The 23,777-nt window shown below is 39.1% G+C and overlaps 1 protein-coding gene across 5 annotated transcripts in view; it reads right to left on the bottom strand.

Moving 5' to 3' along the window:
• The window catches only part of LOC122564836 (serine/threonine-protein kinase Nek6), a 272,209-nt gene that overhangs the window by 29,371 nt on the left and 219,061 nt on the right, over nucleotides 1-23,777 (bottom strand). For all 5 annotated transcript variants that reach the window (XM_043720147.2, XM_043720146.2, XM_087998434.1 and 2 more), the window contains one exon: nucleotides 23,683-23,777. In XM_043720147.2, the coding sequence (XP_043576082.1) occupies nucleotides 23,683-23,777 (95 nt within the window). The remainder of the gene's footprint in view (nucleotides 1-23,682) is intronic.

The following is a 23,777-nucleotide window of genomic DNA, read 5'->3' on the forward strand; positions in this document are numbered from 1 at the left end:
TGGTCCATGTGCATGCTATGCACAGTGCCAATCTTTGTAAAGGGTTACATTTCTTTCTAAGGGGGCATGTTTTTTCAGGCTAAGATTGATTCCTTTTATCCTCCCACTGAAAAGCTGCCGCTGCTGGTTGGTTTATAGTGAGAACACTGGATTTTGGGAATAGAGTCATACAGTATAGAAAAAGGCCATTCGGCCTATTATGTCTGTGCTGATCAACAAACATAAGCCTGTTTATGATCCCTACTCTGCCCTGGCATTTTAAGTATTCATCCAGCCATTTATTAAATGTTGTGAGAGTACTTGTCTCCATCACTCTCTCAGGCAGCATGTTCCATATTTCTACCACCCACTAGGTGAAAAAATGTTTCCACAGATCTCCTCTATCCTACTTACTCCTCACCTTAAACTAATGCCTTCTGGTCTTAAACATGGTTGCCATGGGGAAGAGATTCTTAGATTCTCTGTGTCCTTACCTATAGATGTTGCTAATAATGATCAATGTTATCAAGAGAAAGTGGTCACCATCACATCGGCAGATGTACAGTACAAATAGGGTAAACATTTGAACAGATATCAACTCCAAACTGTTCCTGATGCTGTGTGGTATTTTTGAGCTCTTCTCATAACTCTACTTTTTAAAGATGTAATCACAAAGCCAGCATTCATTGCCCATTCCTCACAGCCCAGAGGGCAGTTAAGAGTCAATCACATTGCTGTGGGTCTGGAGTCATATGTAGGCAAGACCAGGTAAGGATGGTATATTTCCTTCCCTAAAAGACATCAGTGAATCACATGGGTATTTTTGACAATTGGCAATGGTTTCATGATCATCATTAGATACTTAATCCCAGAATATATTTTTAGAATTCAAATTCCACTATCTGCCATGGCAGGATTTGAACCCAGGTCCCAGAACATTACATCTGTCTCCAGATTAGTGGTCTAGTGATAATACCATTAGGCCATTCCCTCTACTGAACTAGAAATGGCTTCATTGTGTAACAGGACATCACCAAGATTCCTTTGGTCAGTTGAATGTCCGACACAGACAGAGATCATCACCATGCTTACAAGTTTTCAAATCAAACTAAATTAGTGAAAAATCAAATTAAATTTTATTTGCCAAATATGGAGGTCACAATCATTCCCACAAGGACACATGCTCCTTTAATAAATCCAGAACATTTGGGCACTGGCTTGTAAGATCCAAAACTCGGCAATTCTGAGACGTGCTTTATGGATGAGGCTGGAGTTCAATTAACTCAAACCTCCCAGTTAAACATTACTTAGAAGTCCTTCAAGCTCATGCTCTTTTAGAAACCCTTTTCATTAACCAAGCTCCAAGTTATTAGGAGGGTATGATTAGCGAGTGGCATATGACCATCAGGTACCAACCTCCACAACCTGACTTGACCAGTTTTCTCCAGCTCAGCAATCCTGTAGTCAAAATGTCTTGCATCGCCACTCTTTCTGTAAACATCTCATCTGAATAACAAACACACTCTCAGCCTATTGTCCTCTTACACTCATGCCTCACTCTGATCCTCTACAAATGCTGTCCTGTCCTACTCTGCACTCAAGCTATAACGAGCACATGCATCACACTGTGGTCTTTCCTTACAAAAGAACAGAGCAGACAACGTAGTGAGAACCAAGGGCAAGAAATGGAGGAAGGACAGTGGACCTGACCTCCAGAGATCAGAATCTTGTCAGCTGTTGATGTCACATGCCCAGCTGCCTCATTGCGGAGGAGACCTTGTTTCAGGAGACTGCAGATGTCAACAATGACAAGATGTGAGGGCCTGAACTTCCTGACGCACTAGCATTTAGACCTCTCAAGAGAACTGGCCCCCCCCAGCCAGTAGATCCTGTGACAAAGGTCGCCTTTCCTCTCAGTTGCATCGTGACGTCCATTTAATCTGCCATGGGAAAGAAGTTGGCACTGAGGAGATGGCAGCTGGTGCCTTGACCCTTAGCAGAGATAAATGGTCAAACTGGGAAATGCAGGAGAAAGTGGATGGAGGTCACTTGAAGTCTATTCCAACCATTTGTCACATGGGAAGCTGTGGTCGCACTTGCTAACAGAAAGAAGGCTTCGAACATCAGTCTTTCACATGGCGATGGCTGGAAATCTTCAGTGTAACTGATCAAAGCTTTGGTTTGTTCCGGAGAGGAGTGGTTTCCCACTAGCTTTCTCCCACCTGTCAGACTGGAGTATGAAAGTGCTGTGCCACTGGGAGAGAAGAATCCAAGTGCAAGTGCCAATGTATTAAATTTTTCAAATGCCTTTCTGAATAAGCCGAGGGCTTTCCACCTTGATACTAACATCCTGTGGGAAAGACTAAAGGCTGCAGGAACCCACTGGAATCCAGGCATGATAACTTGTCTATATTGTTCTCACCAAATCCCCACACCCCTACACCAGCCCCACCCAAACTCTGCTGGCCAGAGAAAATTCACCAAATCATTTCCATTTCGATCTGCATATACACAAGATTCAAAATTAATGTCAAATAGCCCAACGAAATACTCGTAGAATATTTGGCTTTTTAATTACAAGCCAAGCGCACAAGTCAGGGACTCTCGGGCATTGCATCCAAGTGCAGTGACTCAGTTTCTCTGGTCAATTAGTGAACTGGAAAATGTAGCACTCTCCATTTATAGTGTACTGTGTCCCAGCTCTCTGCTCAATCAGGTTTTCTCTGCCTCCTTTTGGAGTGCAGTTGGATTTAGAATTCTCACAACTGGGTTGGGTCATCAACCCCATCCAGGAAGAAATCAGAAATGATTAATAATGATAACAGTTTAAAGGGTTACAGCTCCCCATGTGGCAATGAGTGATATGATGAAGTCTAGTTTTGATGAAAGGTTGAAGCCTCCAAGTGAAATCTTTAATGAAGGTAATGAAAGACAAACACGACTCATCCTATTGTGAAAAATGTGAGTGAGAAAAAGATCAGCATTAAAAATTTATTTTAAATGAGTCAATGTCTTTACTGCTATAACAGACAAAGGAATGGCATACAAGTGTGTTAAGTGTTCATCTGCAATTATAAACGTCTGTCATTTCTGGACGATTGTGTGGAACATGAACAATACAAATAGTGAAATCAAAAATGCAACAATGCATTGAAATTGAAGGCCGGTAAATATTTAGCAGCAGAGTTCAGTTTTTAAACCTTCAGGTATTAAAATATTAATAATGGATCCAGTACATGTCAGAGTTTTAATGCTTCGTGCACAAAATCAGGCATGATCTCACTGATTGGCAGGAAAAGATGCAGCGGCTAACTGGGATACTTTTATATATTTCACTTCTAACTTACAAACTTAACAAAAGACACATTATCAATTATTTTTAAGCTGTTTCAACAGCTGAAATATACTAAGGTATATTTTCATCATTAATCATAGTGTTGAGTGAATATTGCAAAAGTGAATGAATATAAGTATCCAATGAGCCATGGTAGGATATTTAGTTTATCCTAACAAGTGAGGAAGAACGATTAATGTGATAATTAACTGTGATGGGGAGTTGCTGACTTGTTCCTGGGGGACTTTTTATTTTAAATGTTGAATTAAAAATGCTATAGCAAGTGAGGTTTGTAGAAAAGATCTGCACACCATACGTAACATTAATAGTAATGTATTTGATTCAATTTTGCATTATTTTCAGAATTTAAAATTATATTTCCAATCATTTATACATATTTGGGATGATTCCTGTAGTAAAATGAGCTGTGGTCCCCAATGTGGAATGTTAGGCTTCCAGCATTGATCTGTATTGGATAAAGCTGAGAATGAGGTAATGAGGCAGGACATTTGACTATGTGGCAAATTGAGATTAGGGCTTCAAAAGAAAACAGAATGAAAGGCAAGACATTGCGGAAGGAAATTCAAAGAGAATTAGCTAATATGGGGAGCTAATGTGGGTTTCCTGATGAAGGACTTTTGCGTCGATGTTCCTGCAACTTGGATGTTGCCTGACCTACTGTGCTTTTCCAATACCACTCTAATCTTGTCACTAACCTCCAGCATCTGCAGTCCTCACTTTCACCTAATGTGGGGAGCTGGCAACTCATGAGGGGGGTAAAAAGGCTCAATAGATCTGTTTTAAAAAATGTAAGCGCATTTAGGAGAAAGTGATGGAGCATTGCTCATCTTAACTTAATTTGAAGATTCCACCCCTCCAAAACATAAGATTAGATTAGATTACATTAGATTACATTACAGTGTGGAAACAGGCCCTGCGGCCCAACAAGTCCACACCGACCCGCCGAAGCGTAACCCACCTATACCCCTACATTTACCCCTTTACCTAACACTACGGGCAATTTAGCACGGCCAATTCACCTGACCTGCACATTTTTGGACTATGGGAGGAAGCCGGAGCACCCGGAGGAAACCCATGCAGACACGGGGAGAACGTGCAACCTCCACACCTCCCGCCTGAGGCGGGAATTGAACCCGGGTCTCTGGCGCTGAGAGGCCATGGACCTTGGTGAAATTATCGGTTAGGAGATATTCATTGCTTGTTACAGCCTTGTTGAAAAGCAGTCAAAGGATGAAATGGAAAATTGGAGGATCATTGAAAGTTAGGCGTTAAAACGTATTTCAGACCAGAGTTAATGGAATCCCTTTTAAAATGTTGTCCTTTTTGTATGAAATATAAAATAAAAACAGAAAATGTCAAAAATACTCAGCAATCAGGCAGCAACCGTGGAAAGAAACAGAGTTACAACCCTGAAGAATGCTCGGAAGAAGTATCTCATGGCACTTGAAAGGTTAACTCTGTTTCACTCTTCACAGATGCTGCTGGACCTGCAGTACTTTTCAGGAGTTCCCATTTTCATTTTAGAGATAAAGCATTGTTCCTCTAAGCACAGTTGCTGCCTGACCTACCAAGTATTTCCAGCTACTTCTTGCTGTTTTGTTTTCAGATTTTCGACCAGCTGGAGTATTTTGCTTGAATGGTCTGCAGCAATTCAGGAAATCTGTTCGCTACCAGCTTCTCAAGGTCAACCAGGGACAGGCAACAAATTCTGACCCAGCCAGTGACACCCACATCCCATGAGTGAATAAAAAAAACTGGCATTGTCCACTTTTATTTATTCATATTATGAATTAACAAAATAATATTTGTCGAGGAACCATGAAACTGCCACCTGCAAGTTTCCCTCCATGTCACTCGCCATCCCAACTTGGAAATATATTGCGGTTTCTTCAGTGTCACTGGATCAAATCCTGGAACTACCTTTCTAATGGCATTGTGTCTCTCCCTAGGGCAGCAGTTCAAGAAGACAACTCAGTACCACCTTCTCCAGGTAACAAAGGATGGGAAATAAATGCTGGCCCAGCCAGCGACACCCACATCCCATGAATGAATAAATAAAGAAAGGGAAAAAAAGCCCTCCAAGCATCAGGAAATATACATATTTTAACTGCTCTCTGAGACTTTCAAATATATTTGCATAAACCAATGCTTTAATTGCATTTTGTGGTTTAATAATCTTCAAATTACTTCAATGTGTGTGTATGCATGGTGGTATATATCAAGACACCTTTATTAAGTTAAACTTAAACATAAAGCTTTGACTCAACAACTCACTGATGTGCCAATTAAATCAATTTGATTGAAAATCCTTCAAATGTTTCTCTTACACAACTTAAGGTAATGGGTCCCATCAAAAATGAACTGCATTTTCAAAAATGTCTTCTACTGTGCACCAGGAACATAGGCAAAATTAAATTGTCAAAATCATTTGTGTTGCTTGATTCAATGTCATTTTGGTGAAAAAATTAAAACATGAACGTCATAACATTAGCACAACATAACTCAGTAAATGTAACATTAGCACACGGAATAATGTTGGGTCAAAGGTTCTTCAAAAAAGTAGAACACAATTTTATTTTCATAGGAAGTAGGAAATTATTTTTTTCAATCTTCTTTACAATTTTTGTTTGGAATTGCACAGAAAGGATACAGAACTGGCGATATGCAGAGATATAGTTCATAGCAATTAAGTATAAAGTACAGATTCTGGAAATAAGAATTACGAATGAAAATAATCTCTGAATGATTCATTCTTGCAGAAGGGAAGGAACAGGCAGATCAAGGAGGGCAAACAAATGAAAGGAATATTACAGTCAGAAAGGGATAAGAGGCACAGTAATATTTTGAACTTTTATTTCTAGATGTGTCGAATACAAAATATAGTAATGATTTCAAACATTATGTTGGTAAAGCCATGCCTGCATATAGCATTGGCAAAACAATGACTTTGGAGCGACTGAAAATGTGCAATTTAGGCTCTTAAGATGAATCCAAGTGTGAGAGTAAATTATTTATATTTCAAGGTATAAAAAAAAGACTGTATTTGCTTGACAGAATCTAACAGAAGTGATTTTTAAAAATGACATCGTTTGAGGAAAGAAAAGATGAAAGATTATTTCGTCTAGTTGGTAAATCAGTAACAGCAGAACATGGACTTCAGATAATAATAATAGAAGTACAAAAGGAAAGTTAGAAGACTTTATTTCCATTCCACACAAAAATTAATTAACACTGTTATGCTCTGGGAACTTAGTATGCCAGTACTGAAGGAGGGTCACTGAACTCAAAACGTTAACTCTGTTTTTCTGTCCACAGATGTTGCCAGAACTATTCAGTTTCTCCAATAACTTCTGTTTTTGTTGCTTCAGATCACCAGCAACCATAGTTCTTTTTATTTATTTATTAAGTTGATGAGCCCAAGATGGCACCAGATGACCAGCAGGCATGAGGTGTCCAAATAGCAGCGTGGTAGACTAAGGATGTACACCTAAGTTGCTCTGTAACTGCAAGTTATCAGTTTGCCTGTTAAGTAAACCTGTTTGAGATTTTCAAGTAAATTGAACCTACATATCCAGTCCAAGATTGCTAAATTTGTGTTAAGAGAAACAACACAAGAATGTGACATGGTGATCAACAGAGATTTTTCTTAAAAAGTGAATACAGTGATGAGGACTTGAAAATGATAGAAAAAGCCTCAGACAAGATTTGAAGTGACAGTGAAGATGCATTTTTACCAAATCCCTTGGAAAAAGATAATTTTTTGGAAATGGTGTTGGCTGAACAGGGAGTACTTGATTTGTGAGCTGGCCAGAATGGTCATCTATGTAGGCAGTCAGTCAGTTCCTAATTGGGCTGCAGGTTCTGCAGGATTAAGATAACCTTGAATGCCATTCTCAGGCAAAAATAAAAAAGAGTATTGAACAATAAAGTATGATCTGTAGCTGAAAATAACACAGGGACGAATTTGTTTAAAAACACAATAGAATCAAGTAGCTGCATGATAAATTTTCACGTAACTTTGTAGTCTCGCTATTTTAAATCCCCTACACATGGATAATATTTGTAAAATACAGAGAACGTCTGGAAGATGACCACCAACTCCTCAGCAGGAATTAGAAAGCCTCAGGTCTCCATCTGAACCTCACCTTGTTAAGCAAAAGATAGCAAATGGAAATAGGAGTCAACAGTTTGAATCTGTCTGAAGACAACCAGAGAGATCTGAAGCTTGGAGAAACGCTGGAGGAGCAGTTTTGTGTAAGACTAAACTTTAGAGCTCATGATGTCTCAATGGGAAAAGCCACAGGAATTGATTGATCGGTTTGTCAGTGGGTGCTGTGACTAAGGTACGGACTTTATCTTCTCAGAGTTTGAGTTGTCTGAGCTGCTGATAATGGAGCAGATTGAAGCTTCAATATCTATCAAAGCTTTCCAAAAAAAAAGAAGACTTTTTGGAGAAAAGTAAATGTCATTATATCAATACCCTACTAAAACATGGCAGAAAATATGAAACCATTAAATCTGCATAATCTGCTAGCATTAGGAGCAGCATTAGTACAATAGGCAGGAGTTTGAAAGCAAAAAGCTGTATACTCAGAGATTACAATACAACATTACAATCAAAAATCATGTATAGCACACTGGCAGCAACAACAAGGAACTTGCCAGAGACCTGTGTAAACACAGGCACATTCATGAGATTAGCAACTGTTCAGGTCAGAATCAAGACTCAGAGTGGAAGAACTTTCAATCAGATGGCATAGTGTTTTCTCACATTGTGAATGTGACACATTGTATAGACCACATCACATGGTTAGAAACTCTTGTCACTAACACCATAAGCCCAAAGAAAATAGACATGTACACATGCATGACCAAAGTTGACATGGGAGCTAATCCAAGCATCCTATCAGTCAGAGTTCAAATAGACATGTACGTGGATCATTGGAAGTTAATGATACAACAATGACAGCATAACTGATTGTATATATTGAGTTACCCATTCCCAACATTGATACATTCATGATGAAATGTAGTTATGCAAATTCTGCATGGAAGCAGCAAGTACTTTACCTGCTACTCACTAATAGACTAGCAATAACAGGACTACCGGAGAGTACAGAACTCAACATTGTGACCATTGACAACATAACAATGATACCAGTTGCAGCAGAGAAGGTCATGAATATTCATAGAGTCAGGCCAGGACTAACAACAAACAAACCCAGACAGATTTGATGCCATTGGTAACTTTAATGTTGATGCTGTGTTGCACGTCAGAGAAGATTCAATTCTACAAATCGACTGTCTAAGTGAAGTTCCACTTACAGCAGGAACTCAAGAACAAGCTAAAATATGGAATGGAATGGTGTATACATCATGTAGTTTAACACACAGCCTGGGACAGGTCCATTACAATGGAAGTAAATACAGATGGCACAATCAGAGTAAGCTCCATTACAAAATGTTTAAATATTTTTACAGAGAGGTCCATTTATATTCAAGGAACTGAATCTCACAATGACAGGAGTGACATTGTTTTCTAAGGTGAATGCTGAACATAATTATTGGTGGCCTTCTTGAGTCAGACCAATTAAGGTCCTACAGTGGTGGATTAATGGGCACTAGTTTGATACCCTGCCTTCCTGGCAGGTGAGAAAAATGTCTGGTTTTCTTCTGGGGAAACCCCCAGTGACCTGCTAGGTGGGTTTGGATGATGCGGTGGGGCAGTGCCTGAACTTCCCCAATCTGGGGGAAACTAGAGGCACATGGCAGGTAAGATAGCAGCCTCTGCAAACTACCCCTACTTGCCTCTGACCATCCCAACCTCTCCTATCCTCATAACCACCACTCCATGAGAAGCAACAGAAAACCATGATCTTCTCACCATTGAATCCCCTGAGGATAGGCTAAGACCAACAATTTTTTGGCCAGCAGTTTCTGGCCCAGTGGGTCTCCATTGCCGATACCTGTGATAGACTGAGAAGCTTGCCAATCAACTCTTAACAATGAGGTTGGTATGCAAACCAGCATGTTTCCGCAGTCGTGGGACAGCAAGCTGATTAGTTACCACTGAGCATCCTCAGTCCCACACTTCGACTGAAAATGGAGAATTGAGGCCAATTGCAGTATATTCAGCACATCTCAAAACATCATACTTAAAAGCAGACCACAACATACAGGCAAATCGCTTATGGACATGGTGTCAAATGAGTCATAAATCATGTGACAGCCACACCACATTATCCCAGATCCAGCAGTCCCAGTGAGTGAATATTTTACATTATTAAAGTACTTATTAAAGTACATGAAGTGCAAGGTGACAAGACAGGATCATCTTCTTGCTATACTACACTGGGGAGCTCTGCCTCTGCATATGGGTTTCACATCGCAAGCAGAGATCATCAATGCAAAGCAAATCATAGTGCCATAGAGATGGTACAGCACGGAAACAGACCCTTTGGTCCAACTCGTCCATGTCAACCAGATATCCCAACCCAATCTAGTCCCACCTGCCAGCAGCTGGCCATGTTCCTCCAAACCCTTCCTATTCATATACCCCTCCAGATGCCTTTTAAATGTTGCAATTGTACTAGCCTCCTCCACTTCTTCTGGCAGCTCATTCTATACATGTACCACCCTCTGCGTGAAAACGTTGCCCCTCATGATTTTATAAACCTCTATAAGGTCACCTCTCAGCCTCCGACCCTCCAGGGAAAATAACCCTAGCCTATTCAACCTCTCCCTATAGCTCAAATCCTCCAACCCTGGCAACATCCTCGTAAATCTTTTCTGAACCCTTTCAAGTTTCACAACATCTTTCCCACAGGAAGGAGACAAGAACTGCATGCCAATATTCCAACAGTAGCCTAACCAATGTCCTGTACAGTCACAACATGACCTCCCAACTCCTGTACTCAATACTCTGACCGATAAAGGAAAGCATACCAAACGCCTGAACATAAACTAAGATACGTTCAGATATTGAAGATGTGGAAGACCTTCATGATAACAGGCAACATGCAGGACAGCAAGATAGATACAAGATGAGAACCGCCCTTGTTTGAAATCTGGATCTCCAGAAAGTTATACCACTGAGAGATCTGGAAGGATTGTCAAGTGACCTTCCTGTTACAAATACCTTTAGACTCAAACTCATAAATGTAAGCATTCTTCTGTGATTTTATAACAGCCTTATGTCTGCACATTTTCACCCTTAGTGCATGTATTTTTTGTCTTGGGGAAAAAAAACCAGAATGCTTTGTGACTGCTTTAAGAGCTGGGTATGTGAATAAGCCAAACATGAATGACACCACATGACCAGCAGCCATGTGGAGTTCCAGCAGCAGCAGCACTTACATTGAGGAAGTGTAGGTAGGTTGCTATGTAACTGCAGGTTTTCAGTTTGTCTGCTAAGTAAACCTGTTTAAGGTTTTCAAGAAAATTGAACCTGCATTACATACCAATCCAGTACGAGAGTGGTGAAGGAAGACAGTATTAGAATGACAATTAGAATACAGAATGCACTAACACTGTTATTGGTTGAATCAATCATAACATTAAACAAGAAATTAGAAAACATTTGAAGAGTAAAAATAATAAGGTTATGGAACAAGCAGCAGGGCAATGGAAGTGGTGTTGACAGCTCCATTTATGCTGTCAACAGGGGCACTGACACAGGGGGCTGAAGTGACTCCATCTGAGTAGCAATTTCTATGATTCTATGATTTCTGTCTGTGCTTATGGGATGTGTCTAACTCTTATTTAATGTTGGTTTCTATCCATTAAGTGTGCAGTGTTTGAAACCCAGTTAGATTTATGCTTCTGCTTCTGTTTACTGTGCAGTTACTGTGAAAATTGGACCTTTGGGTAATTACCGAATAAAAGTTGTTTAACTTGGTTATTATACAACCAGATACCTGACAATGGAACTGTTGCAGCTGTAAATTAAAATATCAACTCACTCTTTCTAAATTAGGGTCATATTTCAAATGTCTAGGTCACCCCTATATCTGAACAGTTAAGTTCAAGCATGACTTTCAGCACAAGAATATTCTGAACCTCACCGTCCATCTCAATGTGCTAATAGTGATGCTCCATACATGAAAAAAATCCATAAAAATTATCATTCTCATAAATTTTAATCCATTTATTTTTGACAGCTTGTTTTGTACCTCATATTTGTAAATTTTACTAATTAGCTTTGTTCTGGTCTTAGAGAATGCCTTAACTCATCACATTCATATTTTAATATTTAATAATCTCAAATAATTTTATCCAAGCCTACATGTTTATACAAGTTTACATGTGCAACACAACTTCTCCCCAAAATATAAAATAAAACTGAAAATAATGGGAGTGTTCAGTGGGTCTGTCAGCATCTGGGAGGGAAAACAGAGCTTGCATTTCAGGCTGACCATCATCCTTCACTTCTGATGAGCCATCATTGCGATGAAGGAGGTCATCCTATTGGGGGCTTGGTGAGGGGGGGTGCGCGTGTGTGTGCAGGCATGCATTGAGGCCTTTGCCACCATGACCTCAGCTTTGGCTACAGACTGAGGTAACCCCCTCACTAGGATTTAGCCCTTTTTTCACATGAGTTTTTAAAAGTTGGAGGAAGGGGGAATCTCAAAATGGAGGAGCTTTGTCACTTATCGAGACTGTCACTGCCTTCGGAGGCAGAGACGCCCTATTTGGCTCTCAAGCTGCAACCAGCAGGTCAGAGACTGGGAGGTTCGTAGCAGCTAGCTCACCTCCTGTCCACCTTCTACAAGGCACAAGGCAGGAGTTTGCCTCAAGATGAGTACAACTCCAGCAACTCACAAAGCATGACACCATCCAGGACAAAGCAGTCTGCTTGTTTGACATTCCATTCAACAACTTATCATTCACTCCCTCCACCACTGACACAGAGTGTCGGTAGATGCATGGAAAAAATGCACCCAGGCCTCTTAAACAGCACCTTTTAAACCTATGACTTCTATCAGTTAGAGGGCTAGCATAGCAGATACATGGAAACACCCACTACTTACAAATACCCCACCAACCAGGCATCGTCCTGACTATTCTTTCAGTGTTGCTCGTACAAAATCCTGGATCTTCCTCTGAGCAGCATCGTCAGCCTACCGACAGCTCATGGATGGCAATGGTTGGAAGGCAGCTCACCTAGTCTCAAAGACAATTTAGGATGGCTAATAAATGCTGGCCTAGCCACTTCCACCACATTCTGTGAAAGAATATAAAAATATCCTGAACCATTACATCTCCAAGAAGAACTGTCCCAAATTCTCAATTCTTTCTCCAGAAGTGAATTTTCTCATCCCTGGATCAACTCAAGTTTTTTTCTACATCCTCCCTAATGTCTTCACATTCTTCTTAAAGCAGACTGGGCTCTAGTTGAGTCTGAACCAGTATTTTATACAAGATTTATATAGTGCCTGGGTTTTTGTTCTTTATTCCATTATTGAATAAAGCTTAAGATACCATGTGCTTCATCACCCCTGCTCTCAATATGTCCTGCCACCTTCAAATTATTGATGCACATACAAATCAAGATCCTTTAGCAACCTGCATCAACTCTGAAGCTGTACCCTTCCTGTTATATTATCTCTGTGTTCTTCCTAACTAAATGAATTACTTTGCACTCTGTGCCTTGAATTTCATTTGTCATTTGTCTTCCAATTCCACTGAAATTTGGAATTCACTTGAAATTCCTTGATTTTTAACAGCCTCATATCATCTCACCTTTCCACAGTCAGTGGGAGTTTACAGTGCCGAGTTACTTATGCTGCCATCTTCCACTGTCTTTTCATTCTTAGGCATCCTCGGATATTCCAGATAGAACCTTCCATCTCTCAGTACAGCTGTCTAACCCCAAATGGGAATCAACCAAACTTACCTTTTATCCTCCTATCTGCAAATCCACTACAGGGGACAGGAGGACAAAGGTGATAAGTCATGAATGAAAAAGAGCAACTGGGTGGTTTTCTCCTGCAATCCTTACAACGTTGGTGATGAGCAAGAGCAGGATAACAACCAGGCCACTCTCAATTTCCAGTTGCTCCAACCCACACCAACTCTCCATCTGCCTCACTTACATCAACACCCTCCATAGCCAGCTCAGCTAATATCCCAGACAGGAGGTGAAATTAGTTACTGGTGGTGAGGAAGTGGTATTGGATAATTTGCAGCATAGGAGAAACAGAAATGTGAAGAGTGGGTGAGGATGTGTTATCTTCTAGTTGGGTTCAGAGAAAACTCACGTGTATTTGTCTGAAACAAAGGATGTTTGAGAAACCGTGTGTGTGTGTTCTGGCTGAAAAGCCAATCTCTGAGAATGTAATGTGTGGCAAACAGTATGCATGACTTTCAAGGCTATTGGTTGTACACTCCACAGCTGGATGAAGGAAAGTTTGAAAATGTTATGATTAAATTTCTCATTCGCTATACACAAATCTTTAAACATCCATCACTGAAGATATAATGCGGTTGGCTAATATTTGAGCAATGTTTTCAGTAAAGCTTTCTAACAGAAACTACATTTCAAAATAGGTTTCCACATTCCATTTAGAGTCTATATCATCCATAGTTAAATTTCTTCCATTGCAAAATATTGTTGAAAATGATCCTTTTCTACTAAATCTTTGATCATACTTTTTAAGACAGTAATCAGTCCCACAGACTCTATTTAGTATGCAATAAGAATTCGTATTGTTCATTCAATAATTCGTCTCAGAAATATTTTTAAGCTTTAACAGCTATTGCCATTGAATGCAAGCTCATGTTTCTATTATTTTGTTTAATGTAACGCTCTTGAGAGAGACCAGTAACATAAACTGAAAAAATCCAGGTATTCACTAAAAACACGAAGCCTTGAGGTTCATAGTTCAAGTGCAAGAATTTTCTGACACAAAGACTAAAGAGCCTGAACTATAAGAAATATATACTATCTTAAATGGTCATTTACACAAAAGGTAATAAAATACAATGGACCTAATTATTTATACTCCAAATCAAATGACTTAACTCCACTTTCCTCTGCACCCATTACATTACACCCTAAAACTTGGAGGATTAACCATTTTGTTTTGGAATTGTCAATGATTTGTATAGGAGCTGAGGTTTCTTGGCCCTTCTGGTCATTTCGGACAAGGTTGTCCCTTCAAATCTCCTCCACCGTTCCCTAGGTTAAAAATTCCTAATTCAAAATAGGTATTTCTGGCATCTTAAGAGTATCCACATTGAGTTAGAACTCTCCTAGTTCTGATATTCTCCAACAATGGGGTTTAGAATCTAAACTTCTCTCTCTCTCTCCTCAGTTCAGCTATACCATAAATTCAACTCAGTTAGTAGTCCCTTTTGGGAACCTCATGCCTAGGTTCAAGCTCCGCTTGCTCCAGAGGTGTGCAATAACATCTCTAAACAGGTTAGTTACAAGAGTCCTTTTGGCAAAGATATCTGCCACTCTTTTCTGGTCTGGACTCCATGTGCCTCTAGTCCCACAGCAATGTAGCTGATTCTTGACTGCTCTCTGGGCTATTAGAGATGGCCAACAAATGATGGCCTAGCCAGAAACACCCACAACTTGTGATCGAATAAAAATGTGTAAATATTTCCATTTATGATTATGTAGACTTGCTCTGCACAATTTATGACAATGAATGCATTAGAGAGAATGCTACCATTTAGTTTCCATCTAAGTATTTTGTCTATGAAAAGATCAAAGGTTAAAATGCATTTTCACTAACATTGAAATTTAAGATTTTGTGTGCCTAATTATAATCTTGTGAAATTAACTTCAAGATCAGATATTCTTTCAGTAAAGAGGGAAGACAATACTGTGCTGAATCCTGCTACAGTTACAGCTCTTTTTTTTATCCTAAGGGATCCATGAGGACATCAACTGCTTCAGATGAAACACATCTGAAGATCAGGCGACCTTATTGTGAGTAGCTGATGGGAAATCTTAACTATATTGACTATAGAATGTCACAGAATTATCACTGGGACATTGCTCCCGTGCTGTGAAGAAGGCAAGTGTCAATGTTTATGTAGGCTAGAATGTGCTTCAACTCAGTCAATAAAATGCACTCAAGAGGATGTGATTTTTTTCCACACTTCAAATGCTTTTGTTTGGCCTGAAGAACAACAGGCGGGTATGATCTAAGGCCACAGAACCAGTCTTCGTACTGTGCCCAATTTGTATACAAACACAGCTGAGGCACTGGATGGCAGTAGTCTTTGAGTAACTATTTAATTAAACACATTTAGAAATTAATGTGAGCAAAAAGTGGATTCATATTTTGGCATCTTGTTTATTCGATATAGGAATGAAGTGTTTGTTGGAGCATGACAATAAAATATAGGTAATTTTGAAGGGATAACAAATGTGCTGTATGACTCCCTTCTGTTCACTGAGGGGAGGCACCTAAGATTTAGCAGATTTTAAGTTAACTTTTATGATTACCTATCTGGTTTCCCCTCCGTCACAATTCATTGCAACTCATTGATTTTATTACCATGCATTGCTTTTATCAACAATGAACCGACCCACTGGGTCAGTTCTTGAAGGTTCATTCAGAGAATGTGTTGGCAAAATATTGAGAGGGTGTTTCAATTTTTATGGATTTTGTAACATATTAGATTACAAAGTATCCTTTGATTTACTGCAATTTATTTTTTATTTGGTGCACTCCATTTAAAAGTCTCCCTGTACCAGTTATCTCTCTGGGGAAAAGTGAAAATAGCAACTCTGTTGCCAAAGTCTGACAAAAGGCACTCCTGCTGCAAATGCTAAACTATTGTTCATCACATGAAGTGTCCAACCTGCACAGGAGTGACCTCATGGAGAGTCCCACCTAAAAGCCAGATTCTATTTGGGTAGAAATTTGACTTGTGTGCTAATATGTAATGGTTATTATTGGACAAAATGGTTTGATATTTTCCCAACCCATATTATGTTTTATTGACTGTGCTGGATCTGAATGCAGGCCATCACGTAGAACAGGGGATGGATCTGATACTGCCTGTTTTTTTCCCCCCTACTGTACCTAATGAATTTCTGCATCTACAAATGCAGGACCTTTTTTTTTATTAATGTTCTTCTTCTTGAAATTTCAAGTATTCTAAACCTTTGGAAAAACTATAGTCTTTCAGATAGTAATCCAGCATAATGATTTTAGCTCTATGATAGCGAATTCCATATAATTTAAGTTTTATCACAATTTATAAATAAAAATGGCAGTGTTAATAATGGGATGAATCTATCTTAAAATTTTGGATTTTATTGTAAATTCCACGTTGTGTTGATGAGCTCCATGCTGGTGAATAATGTGCGTGCAGTATTTTCAATATAATCAGCTTATTGAAAATAATTCATAATTTAAAAAGAGCAAAGTATGAGATAAAACTGTAAGTAGTTTACATTACAAACATGGCTACACATTGTTTTTGAGGTGTTTGGTCTGACCACCAGTTTACCTAACTTCAAAAGCAACTTAGCAGCTCACAAGTCTGGCAAGAATTAGTCATTACCAACATAATTATGTCAATAAAATAGGATGAGGTTCATCCAAAATATCTCAAAATGTAATACAGCTGTATGTGCAAGTGAGACCTTGTCTTTTGGAGAAAGTGAGGACTGCAGATGCTGGAGATCAGAGCTGAAAATGTGTTGCTGGAAAAGCGCAGCAGGTCAGGCAGCATCCAAGGAGCAGGAGAATCGACATTTCAGGCCTGAAGAAGGGCTCATGCCCGAAACGTTGATTCTCCTGCTTCTTGGATGCTGCCTGACCTGCTGCGCTTTTCCAGCAAGACATTTTCAGACCTTGTTTTTATTCAGCTGTTACCTTTTATGCAAGTATTTCTATAAAGATAGGATACTTGTCTACACATTGCACGACTGGATAAGGCAACTTTAAAAGTGACAATCGTGTTTCATATAAAGTGGTAATGTGAATTATAAGGTATAAATTCCATGTTTTCACGGTTTGATTTATCTTTAGTATAATCAAAAACAGACGGAGAAAACAAGCCAACAAGTGAGATCAGCAAAGGTCAGTGAGATCAATGTGCTGACTCACACCAGCATGTCTAGAATGGGATGTTGCCTATTGTGGTTTGAGGGAATGCTATTGCTGTAGAACAAGCAAAGGCTTATCGGATTTATTTATTAGATTATAATCGATGATTAAATCTCAAAACCATTTTCTAAGCAAACTTGGACTTGTGAAGTCTTGGTCATGAGAAATAAGTGAGTCAATTTATAAGCTCTGACAAAGACTAAACTTAGGAAACAGTGAGGACTGCAGATGCTGGAGATCAGAGTTGAGATTGTGTTGTTGGAAAAGCACAGGTCAGGCAGCATCCGAGGAGCAGGAAAATCGACGTTTCAGGCCGGAGACCTTCATCAGGATTAAACTTACCCAGGTCTGGTTACTGATTAAAAGATGTGATGTCCTATGTTGGATTTTTGAATAATTAGCCACAAAACAAGTAGCTGGAACTGATTTATCTTTGTTGCTTGAGTCCAGTTCATGAATGAATCCTAATGCGTCTATGGCCATGATGGGAAAATCCACTGTGATTTGCATGAAGTGTTAAGCATCTGTGATACAGTGAGCCCATATGTTGCTGCATTGTGGTCAGGCTGTAGATTTCTCACAGACTAAGTTCTAGATCTCAACTGGAAGAACCGAGAGAAAAGCAAGTTCCATAGCCAATAGAGAAAATTGAAATTCTGGAGAGTACTGAAATATGTATGAATGACAAGTGATCACACAGTAGCATGAATGAGTTTATGACTGGATTTTATACATACCCATGGCTTTGAGCTGGGTGTGTGAAAAAACAGAATAAACCTATTTTAAGGTGAGAAGAAATATAAACAAAACTGTTGACAATTCCTAAGTATTACGATTGGTAAACTATTCAACATTATCAGTGCATTTTCTTTTGATGTGTCTTTTTGAGGTGCAATTACTTCATGTTCAAAACTAGAAGTTGTAATAAGCATGGATAGGACTGTTAAAGGGAACATGTCACCTACTTTCATTGCCCAATGTCAAAATTAAATGAATTTTTCATAAAAACATTGCACACACAATTATAGAATTTCAATATATAATTCATATTGGCTGCCATTGTACAGAAATCTTGATTCAAGCCTAGTATTTTTCAATAATAAGTTTCAAAGTGATCTGGTTATAATTGAAGATAATGACTGTGAAATAACTGTACAGTGGCTGGTATCCCGTCACCAAGTATATGTGCACTGTACACTGTCTGTGGCCGGCCAATTCCTGATGCGAGGAGAATCTTTGAATCCCCTGTTTAGACTTTTTTTTAAAAGTCAATTCCCTGAACTGAGGAGATTTGAAATCTACTGTTTATATTTTTTCTTCCGAGGAGATTCTAAATCCTCTGTTTATATATATTTTTTCTTTTCTGTTACCCCCACACTATGGCTACACAGTTGCAATGCTCACTGTGCCCACAGCAACTGTGTTGTGATTGTGTGTCTAAGTGCAGGACTCAATGAGGACCCCATTGTGTAAATAATTTTCTTTAATATTTCCGCTACCAGGAAAAATACCCAAATGATTAGGAAATCAGTAACAAGCAAAACAGAATCCTCTGTTTATATTGATTGGCCAGGGCTCCCTGATTGGCTCAGATTAACAACCCCAATCATGGGTATCATAGTTAATAAGATCTACCTGCTTCCAATCACTACAGACTGAATACCTTGAAAGTAGTCAGTTGATTAGAGAGAGACAGCATACATTTACTATGCCTGAGAATTTGGGCTGTAGTTTTTGAAGAACTATTTAAATGCACTACATGACAGTATGGTGGAGGCAGGTAAAATTACAGGATTCAAAAAGGAATTGAAATGCTATGAGAAAGGAGAATGTGCAGGGTTACAAGAGAAAGCTGGAGAATAGCATGAAGTGAGATGCTCATTCAGTCAGCTGCTGAAAACTGAATGGACTCCTCCTGTGCTGTAATAATTCTGTAATGTCTATGGATCTTATTTATATGGACTTCCAGAAAGCAGTCATCAAAATCCCTATCAAAAGACAGCTAACTAAAGCTGAAGCTTATGAGATTGAAAACAAACTAATAATCTGGATAGTAAATTTATTGAATGGCAGAAACAGTAACACTGGGATAATAAGCATGTACTCCAACTGATGGGATATGGCAAGTGATGATCTACTAGGAACTGTATTGGGGTCTCAAATATTCACCATATTTATTAATGACATATGAGATACAAAGTCACTCTCCAACTCTGCTTATGACAAAAAAAGTAGGTGGTTTTGAAAGCAATGCAAATGGAAGTATGAAATTAAAGAGAGATGTTAAGTTGACTAAGTGAGGGAAAAGCTGTGACAAGAGTGTTTTCTAATTGGTGAAAAGCTACAATCAGTACAGATCCAGAGAGACGTGGGGCTCCACATACATTGATTATTCAAATGCTGAGGACAGATACAGAAAATAATCAGAGACTTAGAGAATTCTGGATTTATATCTAAAGGATAAGAATATAAGAGAGCATAAATTATGTAACTGCTAGACAAAGTCCTAGTTAGCCCACACCTGGAATTATTGTCAGCAGTTATTGGCATCACACCTTAGAAAGAATAGATTGATATTGAGTGAATCCAATGGTATCTAGACTCCAAGGATTAAAGCACAAGGGAAAAATGTGCAAACTAAGACTGCAGTTCCTAGGTTTTAGAAAGTTAAGAGATGATTTGAAATTTCCAAGCTATAAAGGGGAACTGATAGGCCAGGTGAAGATAAATAATTTTTACTCATTGTGAAGTCTAGGATTAGGAGGCATGGTTTAAATATTAGAGCCTGGCCTTTCAGGAATGATGTTAGTGGAAAAAGAACGTCATGAAGTGTGTGGAAGAAATCTAGAACTCTCCTGTTCATAGCAGTTGGTGAATTTTTTTAAATATGAGATTAACCAGAATAATTCGGTTAAGAGACTTACTGAAGGATATGAGGTACTAAATAATCCAAACTTTGACTTCAATGAAAATCCATAGATTAGAGAATCAATTTAAAAATGGTGATATCCAGTCTCTGTTCTCTATTTCTACAAATAGTTACATGTAAAACTAGTTGAGAACTTTCATCGAGAATCATTAAATGACTAATTGTAAAACACCGACCTTGGCATTAAACCTAACTATCTGCCTCTATTGCCAGAGCTATTATATTCTCACACATCTCTGAACGTCTCTTCATCTTGACCTATCTTTATAACTGTTCCTCTCTATCTTACTGCATTTTGGTATTAATCATGATCTGTGGTATCTCTATATATCTTATTTTGTCTGTGCTGATGGAAAAGGTAATCTATTTTCAGGAAACTCTGTATTGTTTATTGAATTATAAAAAATGCACAGCAGCACAGAGGAATCAATTTCCAGATTTTTCTCCTCTCTCATCAAAGTTGAGAAGGGACTGTTACTTTCCGCCTGTGATGGACTATTCCCACAACAGCTCGGGTCCCACAGGCAGGATTTACATTGATTTTCATTCAGCTCCAAGCACCAATATTTCTTTTTCTGAGCATAAACCAGACAACCTTTACTCACCACCAGCACATAAATCAGCTCCACTTGAGGCGGACACTTTTTCACTGACTGCAGTCCATTAAATATGTAAAGCAAGCACTTAGATTCAGTGTATGAGACTTCCACTTGAGGAAAGGCTCGATTGAAATTCCATTCTTTGTTAGTTGTAAGGTTATGTACATCCTTCCTCAATATATGTGTTATGCAGCCTCATAACAACATAAGACAACAATATGTTGTAGACAGATGAGAGGTCTCAGTGGTATCCTTCCAACACACAGCAACACAATCAACTAAATCAATTGGTCTCTCGTTTCATCCTATTTACATGTTACATCTTTCATATCGTGTAACAGTTCGATGATTGGATGGAGATGCAATAATGTAACTTTAAGTGTTGCCCAGTTTTATAAAAATAGCTATTATTTAGGTTATTTCTATGTGAAACTTTTAACCAGCTTCTTCCTTCATTAAGAACCATACTGAAGTTTTAAGCCATCACTTTTAGAGATTGCTGGAGAGGACTGGGACAATAAATTTGTTACAAGGACATGGGAATGGAAAGGAGGCCAAGAGATTTGTCTTCATTAGTTGAGGAGGTTTCTTGTGTCAGTTAGCGGTTAGCGCAGCTATTTTACCTTTTAGCCAAAGAGTTATATCTATTGAGCACTGTGTCCCATGGTCTAATCTTTCTACTTAAGAATCTGGGTAATGCAAGAGATGTATCACTCTTTGTTCTGTACGTTATGTTTAGTTACAATTGTAGCTTTCATTTTCTACTTGAATTAGAGCAGAGTCCTTGTCAGCCTTGTCACACTGGTATTTCTGCCAGAACAGAAAATAAATGCATAATACATAGGCAGAACTATGGACAAACATATCAATATCAGCTACTTTAGTAGATGAGAATAAATTAGCCCTAAAAAAATTGAGCACCACCTTCCACGTCCTTTACCCATCTCAACACCATGGACCTGTCACGACATGAGCTTCTTTCAGCACAGCTGATCTACTTTCAACTACTCATGGTCCCTATCATCAGCTTTTCTCCTTTCCTGGTTTACTATTTCTATGTACTCTCCCTTCATCTGCCTAACTTTCTTTCTCTCTCTCTCTCCCTCTCTCCCCTGGGCTAAGTCTCCACTTGTCCACTCACTCCTCTTCCACGACACTCTTTGTCATCAGCAATAAGTACCGCCTTCTCCCAGCTACTAACAGTTTTGAAGAATGTTAACTCTTTCACAGGTGCTGCCAGACCTGCTGAGTGTCCCCAGCATTTTCTGGTTTTGTTTCAGATCTCTAGCATCTGGCATTCTTTGTAAGTCTTTACTTCCTGATCTTTAGTCTGCATTCACTCGATTTATTAAATTAAGTGAGGAAGCATGAAACAATTGTCATTAATTGCTTACAAACAGGAATAGGCCATTCAGCTCCTCAAACCTATTTATCATTTAGTTAAATCATGACTGGTCTGCATCCTAACTCCACCTAACTACATCGGTTCTCTAACTCATAATGCACTTGCCTAACAAAAATCTACTATTCTCAAATTTCAATTTACCCATTTTGACAGTCTTGAGATAAAGACAGCTCCAGATTTCCACTCTACGTTGTGTGAAGAAATGCTTTACACAACTTCCCCTCCAATAATCTAGTTCTAAATTCAGGATTATGTCCCTTGTTTGAAGCTGAAAATGTGTTGCTGGAAAAGCGAAGCAGGTCAGGCAGCATCCAGGGAACAGGAGAATCGACGTTTCGGGCATAAGCCCTTCTTCAGGAATGGGCTTATGCCCGAAACGTCGATTCTCCTGTTCCCTGGATGCTGCCTGACCTGCTGCGCTTTTCCAGCAACACATTTTCAGCTCAGATCTCCAGCATCTGCAGACCTCACTTTCTCCTCCCTTGTTTGAAGCCATTCCAATACAGTTGCAGGAAACTACTTCCCCATTACCTCCCTTTATCCACTCCCTTAATTATCTGATAGACCTCAACCAGATTATTCCATCATCTCACCTAATGTTTCCTAAAAATTGTCAGAAATGCCAATAAACTTCAACCAAAACCCTAATCGCAGAAATGCTAATTTCCGTTCTTTATCTGTAGTCCTTTGTTATGAGTTTACACAATTAGTATTCACTCAGATGGCAGTTTTGTCCTTGGTTGTCCTCCTACTGGTTTTGGTTACCAGCCAGAAGTTTAACAACTTATTCACTGCACACCATTGTTTATTTACACCGTTCTGTAATTAGAGTCATACAGCCCGTAACAAACCCTTCGGTCCAACATGTCCATGCTGACCAGATATCCTAAATTAATCTAATCCCATTTGGTCCATATTCCTCTAAACCCTTTCTATTCATACATGATAAACTTGCCCCTTGTCCCTTTTCATTCTTTCCCCTCTCACCTAAACCTATGCCCTCTAGTTTTGGACTCTCCTCCCCTAAGGAAAAGACCTTGACTCTTCACCCTATCCACACCCCTCATGATTTTATAACCTCCATAAGGTCACCCTTCAGCCTCCAATGTTCCAGAGAAATTGGTCCCAGCCTATTCAGTCTCTTCCCATAGCTCTTCTCAGAGAACAAGTCAACATCAGTGTTTCCATCTGGGCTGGATTAGAATTTTAAAAAGCTAAAGAATGAGAGGATTCAGCAACACAATCAATTTCCCGAAGTTAATCCACATCCTATTGCACTGAACTCCATGAATTATCTGACTTTTCAAATAAAAGATAAAGAAACTCAAACTGCTTACCTCATACAATAAACACCCAAGTGACCAGATATCTGATTTGAAGTTATAACCATTTTCATGTATTCTCTCTGGAGACATATAGTATGGTGTTCCAA

Source organism: Chiloscyllium plagiosum, unplaced genomic scaffold, assembly GCF_037043375.1.
Source record: "Chiloscyllium plagiosum isolate Xiang-an unplaced genomic scaffold, Cpla_swu_hap1 HiC_scaffold_21, whole genome shotgun sequence".
Lineage (NCBI taxonomy): Eukaryota > Metazoa > Chordata > Chondrichthyes > Orectolobiformes > Hemiscylliidae > Chiloscyllium > Chiloscyllium plagiosum.